This window comes from Camelus dromedarius, chromosome 9, assembly GCF_036321535.1.
Source record: "Camelus dromedarius isolate mCamDro1 chromosome 9, mCamDro1.pat, whole genome shotgun sequence".
In the NCBI taxonomy this organism is placed as follows: Eukaryota; Metazoa; Chordata; class Mammalia; order Artiodactyla; family Camelidae; genus Camelus; species Camelus dromedarius.
Genome location: NC_087444.1, coordinates 76,904,877 through 76,923,694, shown reverse-complemented (window position 1 = coordinate 76,923,694; position 18,818 = coordinate 76,904,877). Strand labels below are relative to the sequence as shown.

Here is an 18,818-nt window from a genome sequence, read left to right as displayed (position 1 = left end):
GGACCCGCGGCCCCTCATTGGCTACTGCGGAGGAGGGGAGGGGCAGGGAAGGAGAGGGGAAAGGATGCAGGGAGGGAGGGAGATGGGTCTTGAGAATGGGGGAGGCTGGGAGCGAGAGAGAATAGAAACGGAGGCAGAGAGCCCTAGATGGGCAGGGGCACACAGACAGAGAGACAGAGCCGAGAGTCCCGAGTCACACCGAGACCTCGAGGCTGAGAAATTCTAAGTCTTGCAGGGCTGGAGACTGGAGGAGATACAGAGATGGCCTAAAAGAGACAGAGAAAAAGAGAGGCAGAGATCGAGTCTAGGACACCCTCTCTTCGCCCAGGCTCAGAGACTCTGGGGTCCTCGAAGTGGCGAGGTCACAGAGACAGAGAGAGACAGGTAGACGGTCAGAGGCCTTGCGCGAAGAGACTCTGAGATCCAGAGACCTTGAGGTAGAGAGAGAGCGAGTACGAGAGCGAGAGAGAAAGAGAGAGAGAGACCCTGAGAAGGAGAGACAGCAGGGGCAATCCTGGGGGTCCCCTGAAAAAGACTGGGGCTTTTGCGGGGGCGAAGTCTGGGGTCTAGGAGGCGGGAGGAGGCGTCCCGGGCCGGGGTCCCCTGAGCAGCAGGCGGGCGCAGAGCGGAGCCGGGTCCTGCAGCCGCCGCGGAGCCGGGAGCCGGGCCAGCACCCCCCACCCCCCACCCAGCCGTGATGTCAGCGGGGCCACTCTTAAAGGGGCAGGCCGCCCGCCGAGGGTCGGAGTACGGGTTGGGGGCTGCGGGCACCGGATGGGGGCGACCGTGGCGGTGCTGCGGGAGACAGGGGGAGCGCCAGCATCCAACTGGTCTGGGTCCCAGAAACCCAAGAGCCTGCAGGAGCAAAGAGACACAGCGGCTCCCGAGGGAGCCTGCAAAGCTCTGGGGCTCAGTCCCCTCCAAACACACAGACAGAGGCACACCATTCCTCTGGCCTGTCCGAGTCCAGGGACTACACATCCCATCAGCCCTGGCGGCGGAGGCTGCACCTGGGGGAAGGGTCCTCCCGCGGTGTCTGCTGGAAAGTGTAGTCTATTCGGGCTGTCCTAGCCACTCCCCCACTCGCAAGTGGGTCAAGGGAAAGAGGCGCAGAGGGCGCGTTCGCCTGCCGTGTGCCTCGGTTGCTAGTCCTTAGGCTCACAAGTTCTGGTTGTTTTGGGTTCTTGTCGCGGAGCTGCTCCCTCTGATCAATCTCGGGGTCTCTCATCCTCCCTTTCAGGACCTCCCAGCCTCTGGGTTTGTGTGTGTGTGTGTGTGTGTGCGCGCGCGTGCGCGCGTGCTTGTGTATTGTTCTGGGTGAGTATGTGCGTGCTTGAGTCTCTGTGCCTGGGGTCTCTACCTAACACGTTCAGTGGTCTGTGTGTTCATCTCTGCCTCTTTCTGCACTCGTCCACTTTGGTCCTTTCTGCGATGCTCTTTCTCTCCCTCTCTCTCTCTGAGTCCCTGCTTTCTCCAAGTCTCTATTCTTTGTTCTTATGCCATGGGTATTTTCTCTCACTTTATGGGTCTCTGCTTTCCCCCTCTCTCTCTGCTGTCCCCTCCCCAGTCTCTATCTCTCTGTCTCTTTCTCTCTCTGTTTATTTCTATATACAGTCATTGTCCCAGCTCCACACCCCCTTCATTCTCCAAGCTTAGAAGAAAACATCCAAACACTTCAGCATCAGCATCCCAAATTTATTCTCCAGCAGCTGTGGCCAGGTGGGAGAGGCAAAGAAGAAGAGAGGGGGAGAATCCCCAAGAGTGGCAGGCATTGGGGTGGGGGTAGGGTTCCGAGCAAGACTGGAGCCATGCAGTGATGGGTTTAGAATGGGGGAGTCTAGGACAAAAGCTGACTGGGAACAGTTGGGGAAAGAATCCTCCATACATCCCAGGAGTCTCCAGAGCATAGAAGTGGGGTGCTGGAGCATGGGGGCACAGCCTCCCACTTACTCCAGAATGCAGTGCAGGTAGGTGGGGCCTTGGAGGAGGGGATTATTCTGGAATCAGAGTCTGGAATAGTTCCACCACATGAGACTATTTCCCAGGGGAGGAGGAGAAAGGCGAGGCATAGATTCTAGCAAGATGGAGTCTAGAACTCAGTAGAGTTGGGATGGTGTTGGTGGTTCTGGAACTTGATGGAGCGGAGTCCTGAACACTGAGGCAGGTCAGAATCTAGGGCTCAACGCGGCAGAATCTAGAACACGGTCCGGCTCTAGAGACTGTATGGAGTTTAGAATGCCAGGAACGCTGGGGAGGGGCATCTAGAACCCAGGAGGCAGAGGCCAGAATGCTGGGGAACAAGATCTAGAATTGGAAAGGGGGTGGGGAAGTAAGGCAGGCGTGGCAGAGGGAGCCATGGGGACACCTAGTGGCAGCAGGTGAGATTACATGACTGGCACAGGCGCTGGGCTGATGGGGCTGCGGGCATCTGGGTGCACGAAATCCGGGTTGACATAGGTGAAGCCTTGGAAATCGGCTTGGTCGATGCTGGCCAGAACTAGGCGGTCTGGCGGTGTCAACGCTGGCGCTGCTCGCGTGAAGAACTTGTCGAAGTTCTCGCCGCTGCGGCCACACTGTGGGAAACAACGCGAGGGAAACATGAAGTTCTGCCCGCTCCTGGAGTGTCTATGTCCCCATATCCATCTCCTGTCTCCTCTGCACAACCTTCATGGCCTCTGCATCTCTCTTTAGGGTGTCTCCACAGGGAACCCCACCCCATCTCCACATATAGGTATTGGAACTCAGGGGTATCCCATCCCCAGAGGCCAAGGTTTTGTTTCCAGAAGGTGACTGACCGGGCGGGGTCTGAACGGAGGCGCGATCTCCAGTCGTTCCAGCCGGTCCCAGTCGATCCAGCGGAAAAAGCCATGAGCTCGGATGGTGGGTTCTCCGTCTGGCCCTGAGCCCAGGCGCTTTGCTGGGTGCTTGGTTAGGAACTGTGGGAAACACAGAAAGAGACAGACGGACAGACAGAGTCCCAGACAGGGAGGCCCAGAGACCGACAGAGAGAGAGGAAGACAAGGAAGGAGGAACAGAGAGACACAAGCACAGAGATCCAGAATGAACAGCAAGGGAAGCGGAGGGAGGGGGAGGGAGGGGAAAGAAGAGAGGGAGAAAGAGGGAGGGGGGATGAATGAGATGGGGTAGGTGAAATCCAAACCCAGAGACCCAGGGACAGACAAAGAAAGAAGCAGAATCAAGGTGTGAGAGTGTGTGGGGCAGAGAAACCCAGAAAGAGAAGAGGGGAAAGAGGGGTGGAAGAACCCAAGGTGGGGGAATGGAGGGAAAGAGGGAAAGAGGGAAGGAGAGGGAGGGAGGGAGGGGGAGGGAGAGAGAGAGAGAGGGAGAGAGAGAGAAGGGGAGAGAGAGAGAGAGAGAGATTGAAGACCCAGAGAAAATGGGGAATAGAGATCCAGAGAGAGGGGTTACTCAGTGGGGAGGACAGAGACCCAGAGAAGGTAGAGATGGTGCAGGGGCAGAGGTGGGGGAAAAAGAGAGGGGGACGGAGACCCAGGAGACAAACATCCAGGGAGAGGGATAAAGACCCGATTTGAGGGTAAGGACTCAGAGAAAGGGTAGGAGAGAGACCCAGAGAGAGGAGGACAAAGGTGCAAAAGGTGGACAGAGATCCCAAAGGACACAGAAAAGATAGAGACACAGAAAGCCCCATCAAGTGCCGATGGAGGCAGAGGGATGGGACAGAAACCCAGAGAGAGACAGTCAGAGGGACATGGAGACAGGAGCTAGAAGCAGAAGTGTGCTAACTGACACCTGTCAAAAGGCTGCCATTGGCTAGCCTTTTCCTCCTCCCTTAACTCCCCAACCCCAGAGGAGGAGACTGGGGCTCCCAGAGTTCGGCTGATTTGCTTGCAGGAAGAAAAATGGCAGAAGTCAGGTTCATCCGACCCACCCAGGGCTGGAGAGGAAGGCCCTGGCCATCTAGCACTTTCTGGAGTGAGCTGGGAAGTGGGGACAGCAGAGGAGGATGGGGTAGAGGCCATCCTTGGATGGGAGGTGGCAGCAGGGCAGGACATTATCTATCGTTCTAACAAAATCTCTGTATAAACTTTTTCAGCAGATGGAAGTAAAGGGACTTGAGGAGTGGGAGATTTCTAATGTGCATAGAGGCCCTGTGTGGCAGCCCCAGTTGGCAGCAGTGGGGTGTATAAGCTGTGGGTCCAGAGAATCTGGGAGTCAGGGGGCTCTCACCCCCTTGCAGATGGCCACAGCTTCCCGGGAAAGTGACTTGGGGTAGGTGACAGTTTGTTCCATGATGGCCTGGAACAACTCCTCCTCGTCCTCCCCATCAAAGGGGGGCTAAGGAAGTAGAGAGGACAAAGAGTGAGAGACTTGACAAACTACCTTCCCGCCATCACCCACCATGAACACACACCACCCCTGCTAAATTCCTAGGGGGAAATTTGACCAAACCACCAAAATTGTATCTTTCTCAGTCTCAGACTCTCTTATTTTCTATCTCAGATGCTTCAGCTCTCTGCACCTCTTTGCTGCTCCCTCTCTCTTTATCTGCTATGTAAATCAGCAGGGTGCTAATTAGGCAATATGTCAGTTAAATAGAAGAGAGAAAAACTGCAGGAAAAGCTGTAAAAATCCATCTCCTAGTTAGTTGAGTGTCCTCCAGTCTTCTGGGGTTAGGAAAAGCAGTGCCCAGGCGAGGCTTTGTAATGTGGGTTCTAGGGGGTCTGTTTATACAAATGAGGGGGTTCGTAAACTTGGACAGGAGAAAAATGCATCTTTATTTTTTAAAATCTCTAACTGAAATTCAGCAGCCCCTTCAAGTATGAATGTAGGCGACAAACCACAGCAGTAGTAGTTGTGACTTCATCACCAATGGATATCAGGTATTTTCTTATCATACAAGAGTTGCAGATATCTCAAAATATCAGTCATCTCTACTCAGATTTACTGGTAGACCTTCCTATTTACCTCTTATTTCTGTGAAGTATTACCATTTAATTTATTAGTAGGAAGCCACGTGTATGTCCATATTCTAATATATTTAGACAACCACACACATTTAAGTCAAATTTACTTAGTTGGTTAAATGAGACTCAATTAAACTTTTAACATTTTGATAACCATATTTCAATATGATTGGCTTATTTTATAATGCTATTATTTTATTTCATGCTTTTAAAAACATTATTCTTGGTAGGGGGTCTGTGGCACATAAAAAGTTGAAGAACCCCTAGCCTGTGGGATGATAATGCTTCAGGACCATGGAGAGCGCTCTCGCATGTGGCACGGCCTCCCCACAGCTTAGCACACCACGTTAGCCTATAGGCATCTCTTCCTGACCTGCTTTTCCTGAAATAGTGTCCATGTAACAGGCGGCACCCACTTTGTGCTGCCTTTAGCAAAGCCAGCCTCTCCCCAGCTTCCTTTACCTGTCCTGCCAACATCTCATACAGCAGAACCCCAAAGGACCACCAGTCAACAGACTTCCCATAGGGCTGGTAGGCAATGATCTGGCAGGGAAGCAAGGAAGGCAAGGAATTATGATTTGTGCTTTAAAAAACATAAAGTCCCTCTGGCTTCACCACCTGAGAACCCTACCCACTTTAAGTGTTTTCAGTACAAACCCTTCCCACTCAGAACACTTTGGCCAGATCTCCATCCTTTGGAGAATTTGGGAAACAAACTCTACCTACTTAGGACATTCCTTTGGTCCAAAATAAAAAGACTATCTGGGGGAAAGGTAACAGCTCAGTGGTAGAGTGTGTGCTTAGCATGCATGAGGTCCTAGGTTCAGTCCCCAGTACCTCCAAAAAACAAACAAACAAACAAAAAACCAGCTACCTAAGGGCCAGTCACAAGTCCTACCCATCTAGATGTTTAGGTAACTGGACTCTCTCCTTACAATATCAGGTACTTAGGGCAGAATTTCAGATACCAGGGTGTCTTAAATCTGGATACATACCAGATTCATCTAGGGGGCTCTTTAAAATAGATGTTTCCAACCCGGCAGAATTCTAACCACAATAAACCAGAGTTAGAAGCAGGAAGATGTGTGTGTGTCTCTAAATCTTCCCAAGTGATTCTGATCATCAGCTATGGTTTGAAACCATTGGCATTGAGTACTAGGGCACTGGCATAGAAGAAAGGTCAAGAAGACATTGCCAAGAAGGATCAAGGACCACACCACCAACCTCACCTCCTCCTTCAAGTGAGAAAAGTCAGGACATGTGCTCAATCTACTCATATACAGTCAGATCATTAACCACCACCCCCCCCGAAAGTCAGAGCATTCTCTGCCCACTTGAAATATTCAGGAGACAGCCTCCACATGCCTAGTGCTCATGGAGGCTGGGCCCCACCCACTCAGAGTACACTGGAAATCATCTCCACCCTCTTAGAACAGTCCAGTAACTGAGAGTCTTCCTGTTCTTTTAGAATCTTTAAGAGCTGGTCCTGCTCTTTAGAACATTCACCCACAGGTCCCACCCACTTTGCCTATTTAGAGACCCAGCTCCGCCCACTTACAATGCTCCATGTGTAAGCCTCTGTGCTGCTCACTGTTGCAACACCCATGACTCTCGTAAAGATCCCAGGGTCAGGCCCCCCTGTTATGAACACTAGACAGTCTGCCACACCCACTCAGTGAACTTGAAGAAAGCCAAGAGCAGGGGAGGTAGGGTTACCTCGGGGGCTATGTAGTCTGGGGTCCCACAGAATGTGCGAGTTGTGGTCCCGGGGAAGACGTTCTCCTTACACATGCCAAAGTCAGTGATTTTGATGTGTCCTTCAGCATCCAGCATCACGTTGTCCAGTTTCAGGTCCCTGGGGGTGAGTAGGGTGGAGTGGGTAGGAATTGCAGGAAGGGCAGAGTTCAACAGGCTAGAACCTTTAGTTTAATTCCCTTCCCCTATAAGGATCGGATTCTCTCCACTGAAAGGCCGGGGACTGCTCACCGGTAGATGATGCCCTGATTGTGAAGGAAGAAGAGGCCGATGGCGATTTCTGCTGCGTAGAACCTGGAGGAGGGGGTGGGGAGTCAGAAGGTCAGAGGCTGGACCCCACTGCCTTCCACCTACCCGCCCCCCGCCCCCTACCCCCCACGTTGGCCAAGACTTACGCTGCATGGGGCTCCTTAAACTTGCCCAACTGCTGAATGTGGTACATCAAGTCGCCCCCGGTGACATACTCCATCACAAAATACAGGCGGTCCTGGGGAGGAGTGAAAGGGACTCAGAGGCAAGGACACGCCCACCAGGGTTAGGAAACATCCATTCCTGCCCGTTCAAGACAAACGTGGAAGGCTCTGCATCCACCCAGTCAGATATCCAGAGAGCAATTGTCTATGCCCACCTGGTGGCCCCGAAGATTCTGAACCGGCCACCTCAGAATCTTCACCCACCCCATCCCCTGTTACTCCGAACAGGCGTTCTGGTCCCTGCTTCTCAGAATTGAAGACTGAGGCCCACCATTCGCTTGAAACCCGAGGAATACTGAAACCTTTTTCCATATTCACCCACATGCATATGCAATCCTGGCCACCTGTTAGGAATCAAAGTTGTTCAGGCCTCACTTGCAATTAATATTAATTAAAAAAAATCCAGGAAGCTGGCTCATCCCTTCAGAGCTCTTGGAAGTAGAGTCACACCCTCTCAAACCTCTGATGGTTCTGGACTTTTTGTCCCATGACACAGTCTTGGGGAAATACTGTGTTTGACCAGTCCTAAACTCAGAATCCAAGAGTGACAACCTCATTACCCAGAGCCCAGCTGTAGGCAAGCTCACTCGGAAGGTGTTCTCCACGAACTCCTTTACTCCAGAAGCTGTTACTCAAAAAACACCCACTCAAGACTTAGCTGGGTCAGGGCACGCCCACTTGGGGAATCCTAGTCTCCTGGCCACGCCCCTTCAGGGCACCTGAATTCTGGCCACACCCACTGAAGAGCCGGCCACGTCCAATCAGAGTTCATAGAGGTCTTTGGCCCTGCCATAAACTCAGAATCTCAAAGCAAATGCCTGATCCATCCAGTGGGGGGTGGTCCTGAGACAGCCTCTCCCCTCTCTTTTCTTACCGGGGTCTGGAAGGTGGAGTGAAGCTGGGTGAGAAAGTGAGGCCGGCCTCCGGGGCCTCGGCCCCCCAGGGCCAGCACGCGTTTCTCCACCAGGGTGCAGTCCACGTCATCATCCTGGACAATCACGTCTTTCTTCAGGATCTTGATGGCATAGAGCTCATCGGAGCCCCTGCGCTCTGCCAGCATCACCTAGGGACAGAGGCCAGAAAGGCCCAGTCAGTTTTGGGAACCCAATGGGGCAGGTCTCTGCCCCTCCATTTCAGGGACACAATGCAAAGGAATCCCAGGTCCGCCCTCTCCCTCTCAGGAGACCCGGTGCCCCAACTTTGCTAACCACTCTCTCAGGGAAAATTATCCACATGTTTACACATCTCCTCTCCAGCAACACAAGAGGCCCCATCAAACCCTCTTTGGAGACTCAACAGCCTACAGTCCCTCCACCACCACTTCATCTCTAAGAACCAGAACCCTGACCCCTCCTCAGACATCCTCCCCTTCCCCCAGAGCCCCAGAAATCCAACCTTCCCAAAGCTGCCTTTTCCCAGAACCATGAGGAAGCTGAAGTCGGAGATGTGCAGACGTCCAGGGCTCGCCCCGAAGAAACAGCGCTTGGAGTCGGTGGGGCTGGGGGATGGGGAGGGGATGGGAGAGGAAGAGGGACCCATCCGTACCCTCTGTGAGAAAGGGGAGAGATCCGGAGGTAGTCAGACCCCAGAAGGGGATAAGGAGGTATCCCGAAGAGAGACAGCATCCAAGGACAAAAGGGATGGGGAGAAATGGACAGATGGGAAGATGGAGAAAAAATGTTGTCTCCACCCTCCTCCTTGACTTAAGAACTTTCTCTAATTTCCCATGGCCTGGAGGGTTTATTTATTATTCAAGTAGCACTTAGATAGCTTAGTATATGCCATTAATCCTCTGGAAAATCCTTATCACCCTACTGCTCCCCATTTTAGAGAAGAGGAGACTGACACAGATACATTAAGTAACTTGCCCAAAGTCACACAGCAGGTAAAAAGCAGAGCCAGAAATCAAAATCCATTAAAGCCAGAGCCTGTCTCCCTATTTTCTGTTTCTTCACCATCACCCAGCATGTGGCTGGGGTTTTAGCAAGAAGATGTTGAGTAGATGAAGGTCTCAGGAGATGGGTACTGGATGCATGTTCTATTGTTCAACCTCCAGAGCATATGCAGAATCTGAACACCTTTCCTACCATTGTCCTCCTGAGCCAAGCTACCAGCAACTCCCCTCTGGGTCTTCACAATAGTTTCTTTCACTTTTCTACACCTATTCTCTACACTGAGGCTGTCCAAATTTAAATCTTGTCCAAATTTAAATCCTCTCAGGTCACCTCCAATGCCCTTCCAATCTCACTGGGTTTAAAACCCAAATCCTTCCAATAAATGACCAAGCTGTCCCCCACCTCTTCCCTCTCTGACTCCATCTCCTACTTCTTCCCACCCTCACCCCTCCCTCGGCTCTAGCATCTCACCTTCTTGCTGTGAAGACATTGCTCCCACCTCAGGGCCTTTGCATGTGATCTTCCCTCTGCCTGGAAAGCTCTCCACTGTCCTCATAGCTCACTCTCTCGGTTTGCCCAACAGTCACTGTCTCAGTGAAGCCTTCTCTGCTCACTGCCATTAAAATCACAGAAACTTTCCCCAGCTGCACTCCCTAGCCTCCTTAATGTTTATTTTTCTCCATATCACTCATCACCTTCTCACACATTCTCATTTGCTCCTTTATTTTGTTTAATGTCTTTCTCTGAGTGTAAGCCCCCATGAGGGCAGGGATTTATTTTTTCTCTCTCTTCTTGTTTCTGGCTATGTCCCCAGTGACTCAAACCATTCCTTGGACACAGAGTGCTCAAGAAAATGTGTTTTGAAAGAATAAATGAGGGAGAAAGCAATCCTTCCTTTGACCTGAAAATCTGGTCTCCCTCTTCTTTGCCTGGGGAACCCAGCACATCCTCTCTAGGAAGCTATCTGGGACTCTCTCTGGTCCTGCCAGGTGCTTCTTAGGACTCCCCAGTGCCCAAGGCCATTTTCATTATCATATACATTCCTTCTCTATCTGTAGATTTCTCCTGCTTTGAAAGAGGAACTCCCCAGGGAATGGCCTGATTCTACTCCCAGAATAGGGCATGGTTTATGTGAAACCTCAGGAAAGAGGTGTTCAGTAAGTGAAAAAACCAATGGAGGAGAGAGAGGCCACACAATGGAGGAGAGAGAGGCCACAGTGATAAGTAGACAGAAAAACTCAAGGAGCAATTCAGCTGTCATCTCCTTAGGGAGGCCCTCCCTGACCACCTCCCCCCGCAACCCCCAACCCAGGCTGGGTTAGTGCCTCCTCTATGCTTCTTCAGTTCCCTGGGCTACCTCTAATTTAGCACATCATCCTGGAATCTAAATATCTGTCACTGTGTCCCTACCTTGGGGAGCTGCCTGAGGGTCAGATTCACCTCTGGAGAGCCAGGATTGCTCAGCAAGCCAAGACCCACTGCCAGCTATGTGCCCCGCCCGTGTGCATGGACATGAGGACAGGCATCAGAGGGGTGGGAGGTGGGCGTGGGATCCAGACCACAGGAATTAAGCAGTTTCCACTCCAGGCCTCAGCTCTACTCACCTCATACAGTTCCAGGGGGTAGTTACAGGCCTGGGGGAGAAGAAAGAGCCCCACGTCAGAGCCCCCAGAGAGGTAGGAGATTGCCCTAGAGCAGGGGGTGGGGGCCCCCAGACCTCCAAGCCATGGGGATGGATAGAAGTTTGAGTTCTCATCAGACCCTAGGGCAGGGGGCCCCTGGAAAAGCAGAAGAAGGAACTCCGGGATCTTCTGGGAGTTTTAGGCCGAGGATCAGCGGGCAAACAGAGGTAGTTTGGGAAAGGCCAACTGAACCATGGGAGGCTGGGCTGGGCTTTCCGTGGGGAAGCCAGGGTCTGGGTACCTCAAACTTCTGGAGGAGGCTGCAGTTGTCAGCATCAGCCACCGGCACATTGTAATATTCGCCCTCCTCCTGGTTCAGTAACTTGTACCTGACATACAGACAGAGACCAGAGCAGGGCAGGAGGAATAGGGGAGACGGTTGGGGAGGGGTGGGGGAGGGCACCCACAGGAAAGGCAGAGACATCAGAAGGGGGGAAAGAGACAGAGAGACAGAGATGGAGAGAGAAAGAGTGAGATAAGGAGAGAGGGACGGGGGAAAAGGGGAAAAAGAAGGACAGAGAGGTAGAGAGAAGATAGTGGCCTAGAAGGGGAGAGACCACAAACAGACGGAGATGCGGGGGCGGAGGCCCCGCCCAGGCTCTCACCAGCCGTCCACTGGCGCTTTGAGCAGCTCCGAGACGCCAAAGGACATGGCACCCATAAAGTCATTGCGCGAAGTCCGGTCCCAGTCCCACACCTCCACGCTGAGCCGGCGCTCCACGTCCCCCGGCTTCAGGTTGCTGCGGGAAGGGAGGGGTGCAGTGAGGGGCCCAGCTCGTGGCTCCCCCACCTCCCCATCCTTGGTGCTGGAGGAGGCGAACTCAGTGAGCTGGGGCCTCTCCTGCTCCATAAATTGTCTTCCTACACCTGGTCCTCTGGAAGAGGGTCTCTCTCCCTCCCTGGCCCCTAAGTAAACCTAGACCACTCGGGTCTCAGTCTCCCTCCCTCCCTCCCTGGCCTGTCCCCATCCCTGTCTCCTGGCCTCTCTATCCAGATCTCTCCTACGCTCAGGGCCCCTCTCCTCCCTCCAGATCTGTCCTTCTGTCTTTCTGTCAGTTGGCTTCTCTTTCTCCCCCGGCCACCCACACATCACTCCCCCCTCCCATTCCATCTGTGATTCTCTTTGGGTTTGTCTCTCTTCTTCTGAGTCTGTGTCTGTCTGTCTTTCTCTGATCTGTGTCACTCCGAAGCAGTGGGATTTGATGGAGATTAAACACATAGACGTCTGTCTGTCTCTCACCTTCTTTATCTCCATCCCTCTCCCTCATTCACTCCATTTTCTTCTCCCACCACCTTTTTCTGCCCTTTTTGAGGTTCCCTCTATCCAAACACCTCCCACCAGCTGTTCTCTGGGGTCTTGTAGGCCGCCAGGACCCTCAGATCAGCCATCACAGCCTCCCTTGCGCCCGAGGCTCACAAGACAAAGGTCTCGTTCCACACAGGGTTTAGCGTGGCTTTCACCGTCCGGGTCTTTTGTTTTGTCAAATTCCGAGGGTCTGGGATGAGCTTCAGTTTCACATAGGGATCAGACAGACCATTGGGGTCCATTGGGATGAGGTTACGGGCCTCGCCAACTGGGGGAGAAGGCGGAGGAGGGTAGACGGGTTTAGAGATGGAGGAAGAGGCTCCCTAGCCCTCCCCTAGTCAGCAATCAAGAATTCCGGTCTTCCAGCCTCGTTTCTCATGGCTAGCTGGCTTTGATCTCTTGCTTCTCCAGCACTCGGGAGGCAGGGCACGAAGCCCTTTCCCAGGTAGTGACCCAGAGATCAGACCCAAAGCCCCTTTTCCACTAGGACCCAGGAGCCAGGACCCTGGCCGTATCACCAGTAGTAACCTGAGCCTCCTCTGAATTGGGTCCTTTCTCATCCCTGCCTCTCGAGGACCTGGGTGCCTAGTCATTAAGAGGGACAGAAAGTCGCCAGAGGCGAGGCTGGAGGCCTGGTGTCCAGCTAGAAGGGGCGTGGCAGGGTGGGGCTCAGCCTTTGCAGGTGGGGTCAGGAGTGTGGGCGTGACCTGCGAGAGGGGAGTGGGCTTCCCGGGTTGGGAGGTAGGCAGCTCAGGTGAATTCCATGGGTCCCTCACGCTTGGCTAAAGGGGCGGGGCCAGGCGAGGGGGCGGGGCTCACCCGTGACGTGAATCTCATCCGAGGTCGGAGCCCGGATCTCCAGCTGCAGGCGGCCGCGGCGCTCGGTGTGATCCACACCGCACAGAGAGGGGACGCTGCGCACACAGCGCCGGTGCACGTTCATCTCGCAGCCTGTGGGGACGAAACCCGGACGGGCACTTCAGGCCCCAGCCCCAACGCCAGACTCCATTCCCCAGCATTCCCCGAAACCCCGACCCTGCCCTTTGGCAAGGGCCCGGGAAGCGCCAAGTTCTGGCAGGCGCGGAAAGCGTAGACTCACAGGAGCATTTCATGCCCTGGTGCACCAGCCCGTAGAGGAGGGAGCCGCAGTGGTCGCAGAAGGTGGGGCTGCTGTAGCTGTGCAGACGGAACTTGTGCTTGTTCCGGGGATCCTGGGGGCAGGGAGGAGTCGATCAGAAGGGGTCGGGAGGGTGTCCTAAAAGAGCATCCCTTTATACCCTTCCTCCTTCCTCCTTGCTCTCCCAGTCTTCCTGCTGCTTCACCTCACTCACTCACTCTACAATATTTATTAAGCTCCTACTGTTCTTGGAGCTGGGACCTAGCCATGAAAAAGCAAAACAAAACAAAACAAAACGAAACAAATAAAAACTCCTGTCTATGTGGAGTTTACTTTCTAGTGCTGGGAGACAGAAAATGAACGTGATAAATAAAATATACAGTACGATGGATGCTAACAGGTGCTCTGGACAAAAATGGAGCAGGCAAGTGGGTTGCTGGGGTGGGGGGAACTGAATTTTGAAACAGGCTGATCAGAGAAGATTTCAAAACACGGTGGCACTTGGGATGAACCTGAAGCGAGGGGAGGTTTCCAACGTCCCATAGTCCCTACCCACCTCAGCCTTCCACAAACTGTTCTTTGAGGACTTGTGGGCCACCATGAACCCCAGTTTATTCACTGTCAGCCTCCCTCAATGTCTGCCCCCTGATAATCTGCCTTCTCTGAGCCCCTTGTGGAGTGGAGACTATGACCTCTCAGTTTTAAGGCCTCAGGCAACCTAAATGAAAGATTAGGTGTAAACCCCTTAGCAGGGCCTGGCCTGTTAAATGTGCTCGGTACTGTTACTTTTACTGCTGTTCCCACTGCTATGGTTATTATTAGTGATTTTATTGCAGTCCTCATGTAGCCCTGGGTTTAATTAAGAGGCAGGCCACTTCCCAGCTGCGTGATTTCAGGCAAGTACATGCCCACTTTTCAGCCCCAGCATCCTCCTCTGCCAGGTGGAAGTAAACAATCTATATCTTGAAGCACTGCTAAATGTCGAGTCTAATTAAGCATGCACTTAGGATACCAGTAAAACATCCCTCCTTCCACCCTCAGCAATGTCGGAGTGTTAGATAATTTGATATTTGCCTTTTTCTAGGAATGCATTGCAAGAGTTATCCTAGGGTGGAAATTCAGGGCATTCTGGGACTTCCATTTATTTTACGGTTTAGTGGGGATGATATTTTGAATCCTACTTGGTGGAAAGAGGGTGCTGGCAGTGGCCGTGATCACTTTTAATGCTCTGGATCTCTAAAGATCTTCAGCTGACCCTAGTCCAAAGGGTTCCTACTGCACAAAATGAGATACTGTGGGTGAAAATTCCCAGCAGGACACCTGACATAGGAGGTGAAAGGAGCTACTAAAAAGGACACGGTACTGGGAAAGACCAGAGGCTAGATTTTGACTCTGCTCACTACCCAGCTGTGTGGCCTCCCTCCAAACTGCCCTTTTTATTTTCATTTTATTTAAAGTTTTTTTGTGGGGTGGGGGAGGTAATTAGGTTTGTTTGTTTTTTTAATGGAAGTACTGGGGATTAAACCCAGGGCTTGTGCGTGCGAGGCATGCGCTCTACCACTGAGCTAGGCCCGCCCCCCCACACCACCCTCTTTAGAGGCTCAGGCTTCCTCCCTGTTAAACGGAGCCAGAGCCCTCCTGGAAAGGGCACTGGTGGAGACTAAGCGACGTCATGCTCGTCACGCACCGAGCACCTCTTCAGCCCTTGATCTGCGCTGCCCACAACAAGATGGAAAGCTCAAGGCTTCACGAAGAAAGAGAAACCCAGAGTGGTATCAGGAAAGTCCTCATCCTCACTATTTCCCTCAGTTTCCTCGTTGGGAATAGGAACAATTTTGCAATGGAAATCATCAATCTTTCGTCTTTTGCTGTGTACCAAGTGCTGTCCCACGTATTTGACTCATTTAGTCCCTAAAGGTGAGGGGATGGCCATCATTGTCATTTTACAGATGAGGAACTCCAGAGGTGCAGAGAGGTAAACTATGACCTTCCAAAAGGTCACAGAGCCCGCACATGGTGGAGGTGGGAGTCAAGCCCAGGTGCCCTGGCTCAGGACCTCTCTCAGGTGAAGACGGGAACGAAACCTAACATAAGCTGTTGCGTGGATTCAGTTCTATACTGGATACAAGATACCTGATGAGTGCATGCAAGGAGCATTGGAAAAGTCAGATGTAGTGCTGGTGCTGGAGGTGGGCAGCAAGAGAGCCAGTCGTAACAGATACAGGTGCTGGTAGACAGTGGTGCTCAATATACGTTCTCTGAAGTCACATCCTCTATGTAAACTTCAGTTTTCTTGATCTGACAAGCTGGCAAAAGGCCTCACGGACTTCTGTGGCCATCTCCCTCCCTCCCTCTTTGTCATTCTGCTTCCTTCTCCATCTGCTAATCATTAAAACCATCTTCAACCCTGTGTCACACCCTGGGCTAGACTCTTAACCTGCCTGACTTCACTGAACTGTCAAAACAAGCCTGGAGGCATCTAGATTGATGTCACCCCATACGGTAGCCCTGACCATAGGTGGCAATTTAAACTGAAATCAATTCACATTAAATCGAATTTGGATTTCCATCCCTCGGCAGCTAGCTATGGAGGCTGGTAGCTGGACAGCGAAGATACAGAATGCTTCCATCATTGTGGAAAGTTCTATTGGTCAACACTAGATGGTCAGCCCCATTTTATAGATGGGGAAACTGAAGTTTAGGGAGAGGAGCCCCATGGCCAGACAGAAAGTGAAGGAGGGATCAGGGATGGGCAAGGAGAGTTGACAGTTCTTGTAGGCCCTGATGTTGTGGGGGGAGGAAGGAGAGAGAGGTTGTGTGTATCTGTATGTGTGTACATGGGGGAACTGTACATGCACATGTGTGTGTGCACATGGAATTGTATATGCACATGTATGTGCACACAGGAATCTGTACACACGTGTGTGCACATAGGGGATTTGTATATGCATATATGTGTGTGCATGCAGGTGATCTGCACATGAACATGTGTGTGCACACGGGGTGGTCTGCATATGCATATGCACATGGGGGAATTGTGTATGCACATGTGTGTGCACACGGGGAATCTGGACATCATGTGTGTGTGCACACAGGGTTGTCCATATATGCGTATATGTGTGTGTGCACAGGAGGGGTCTGTATAGGCACATGTGTGTGCATATGTACTATAGGATCTCTCACGCTAACGCCTCAGCACGTCCTAAGCAGTTCTGAGTATCTTCCATTTTCTATTCCAGTTTCTCTTTCCAGGTATCTGCACCTCTGACTCTCTCAGTCTCTCTGGGGCCTCTTTTCCTTCCTCCTGTGTCACTGTCTCTGTTCCATTCCTGTCACTCTGCCTCAGTCTCTCCGTCTGGATGTCTATCTTTTTCTGCATCCCTGAGATTCTCTCTCTGTCTTATCTCAGGATCTTGGTACCTGCATCAATTTCTCTCTCTCTCCCTCAGCTCTATTTTTTAAAATCTCTTGACTCCTGGATCAGAGCCCACCTCCTCCAGTGCCAAAGTCCCCTTACCCCTGCCTCCTTGGTCCCCTACTTGGGTCCCCAGCCTGTCTCAGTCCCCTCTCATTCCCCCTTTCCAGGCCAAGGGCAGGGAATCTGGGCCAGACTAGCTCTCCATATCTCTCCAGCCCCCCTCCCCTCCCAGCCTTAAAAATAGCAGGAGAAATTGGGACGGACGCCGAGGGGGTGAGGGCGGGGGTGCGGCCTGAGGAGGAAGAACCAGGTGTCCGGGCACTCACGTCTGTCTGGGGGCCTTTCCCAGCGCCTGGACACTCGAAGGTCACAAATTCGTGGCATCGTCGATGAACCACAAAGCTGCAGACTGAAGGTGAGAGTCATAGAGACACAGAGGCAGAGAGAGGATCCAATGGACAGAAAATCAAAAAGAGACAGAAGGAGAGACCCCAACAGAAAGAAAACCAGAGAGAGAGAGAGAAATCCTGATAGACAGAGAGGGTTCAATACAGGGAAAAATCAAAGGAGAGACCTGGACATGCAGAGAGAGAGAGAGACAGACAGAGAAAGAGACAGAGGCAGAGGCACTGGAGACAGAAATTCAAAAGGTGGACCCAAAGAAAGAAACAGAGATGCAGAGAATCACAGAAACAGAGCACAGAGAGCCCAGTGCATACACCCAGCCAAAGGGAGACAGGGAGAGAGACAGAGACAGACAGAGACAGACACAGACCCACAGACAGAGATAAGAAAGCAAGGAGACAGGCAGGCAGACTAGAAGAGAGAAAACACAGAGAGATGTCCTTCGGCAGAACAGAGAGCATCAACTTGGGCAGAAGTGAGTCTGGGGGCGCTGCTGCCGGCCCGCCCCGCTTCCTGACTCACTGTTGTCAGCAGTAGCAGCTGGTGTTTTAGGACTCGTCCCCCTCTCCCGGCCCCCATAACTGCCGGCCCCACCCGGTCCCCACTCGCCCATTGGTGACCCCACCCGCCCTGCCCCTGCCTAGGACGATTGGTGTTGTCATGGAAACGGCAGTCTGGGGGGGACTCTGACTTTGCATCTCCGGCCCCCCTCCCTTCAGCTCCCCTTTTCCAAATCTCCCTGTTTCCATGGTAACAGATTCTCCAAATATCTGTCCCCACCTGGAGCTGGCCGAGGGAGGGGCCCCCAGCACCACCTCCGCTGTGGCCCCGCCGTCAGAGCTCCCTCCCCACTGCAGGCTGTGTCTCTGCCACACCCCCCGCCCCGGGCTCCCCCGCGCCTCTCTGGGGACCAGAGAACACGTGTGTTCAGCAGCCTAGGCTGTGGGGCTCCAGCCTCCACCCTCCTGAGGGTCCCAGGAGTCCAGGTCCCCAGCTCTTACCTTGACATTGTAGGCCCTGTTTTCCAATCCCCCTGTAAGAGTCAAGGATCTGAGGTCAGTGCAGAAAAGGGTACCTGGCCCCCTCACCTTTGCCCATCACAGGAGGCCTGCATCCTCCCATCCTCCTCCTGCAAGACCCAGGAGTCTGAGCCCCAGGTGCCTCTTTTTCACAGAACCCAGAAATTCTAGCTCCCAGAGCCTCTTCTCTCAGACCCAGGACTCCAGGCCCCCAGCCCCTTCTTTCAAACCCAGAAGTCCAGGACAGCAGCCCCTCCTCCCTCTGACCCAAGAGTTCAGGCCCCCAGCCCCCTCTGACCCTAGGGCCAAAGCCCCCTCTTTCCTCATCATTCAGGGATATGGTGCCAGGGGTCTTTAGCCCTAGTCCCCTCGTCCCCAGCCCCCTTCCCTCACCATATGAAGTCAGTGCAGTGGCTGCAGAAGGTTGGCTGCTTGAAGAAGCGAGCGGTAAACTTGTGACTCTTGACTTCGTGGACCACCTTCTGCCTCAAAGCCCCCTTTCTGCAAAACAGGGGCCGGGGTCCCCCCTCTGAATCGCCTCCGCCGGGGCCCAGGCCTGCCATGGCCCCAGGAACGTAGCAGGGACCAGGATCCTGTCTTTCTGGGGAAACAGGTGGAAGGGCAAAGAGCCGGAGACTTGGAAGAGCAAAAGAGCCAGCGGGAGATTCCGAGGTGGCAAGGAGAGGGGCGAGGCACCTCCAGGAGCTGAGCGCGAGGGGCAGGCAGCGGCACCCCGGGTCGCGCCGGCTCCGCCAGGGGGAGCGGGCGAGTGAGGCTGGGAGCCGAGGGCAAGGGCGCGGAG

At 53.1% G+C, this 18,818-nt stretch overlaps 1 protein-coding gene across 2 annotated transcripts; it reads right to left on the bottom strand.

The window, feature by feature from the left end:
- Positions 1–1,681: 1,681 nt before the first annotated feature.
- PRKCG (protein kinase C gamma) lies at positions 1,682–18,818 on the bottom strand. Of its 2 annotated transcripts, XM_064489753.1 has the most exons (19): positions 18,713–18,818; positions 18,410–18,613; positions 17,999–18,030; positions 16,919–17,001; positions 13,157–13,268; positions 12,877–13,008; positions 12,169–12,325; positions 11,357–11,491; positions 10,993–11,080; positions 10,674–10,703; positions 8,570–8,722; positions 8,049–8,237; positions 7,097–7,188; positions 6,933–6,995; positions 6,663–6,801; positions 5,409–5,489; positions 4,210–4,317; positions 2,796–2,936; positions 1,682–2,573 (listed from the first exon to the last, which is right to left on the bottom strand). In XM_064489753.1, the coding sequence occupies exons 2-19, from the start codon at positions 18,577–18,579 to the stop codon at positions 2,385–2,387; spliced, it is 2,094 nt and encodes a 697-aa protein (XP_064345823.1). In that variant the 5' UTR covers positions 18,580–18,613; positions 18,713–18,818; the 3' UTR covers positions 1,682–2,384. The 2 variants fall into 2 exon arrangements, with proteins under 2 accessions (XP_064345823.1, XP_064345824.1); XM_064489754.1 differs by lacking the exons at positions 17,999–18,030; positions 18,410–18,613; positions 18,713–18,818 and adding an exon at positions 17,520–17,539.

Excerpts from the sequence above, each read along its gene's own strand:
- PRKCG (XM_064489753.1), bottom strand. The coding sequence starts at position 18,579 with ATGGCAGGCCTGGGCCCCGGCGGAGGCGATTCAGAGGGGGGACCCCGG. Across the intron at positions 11,081-11,356 it reads AAAGCGCCAGTGGACGGCTG|GTACAAGTTACTGAACCAGG; the intron begins GTGAGAGCCTGG and ends TCTGTATGTCAG. Across the intron at positions 2,937-4,209 it reads CTGTGGCCATCTGCAAGGGG|TTCCTAACCAAGCACCCAGC; the intron begins GTGAGAGCCCCC and ends TGTTTCCCACAG.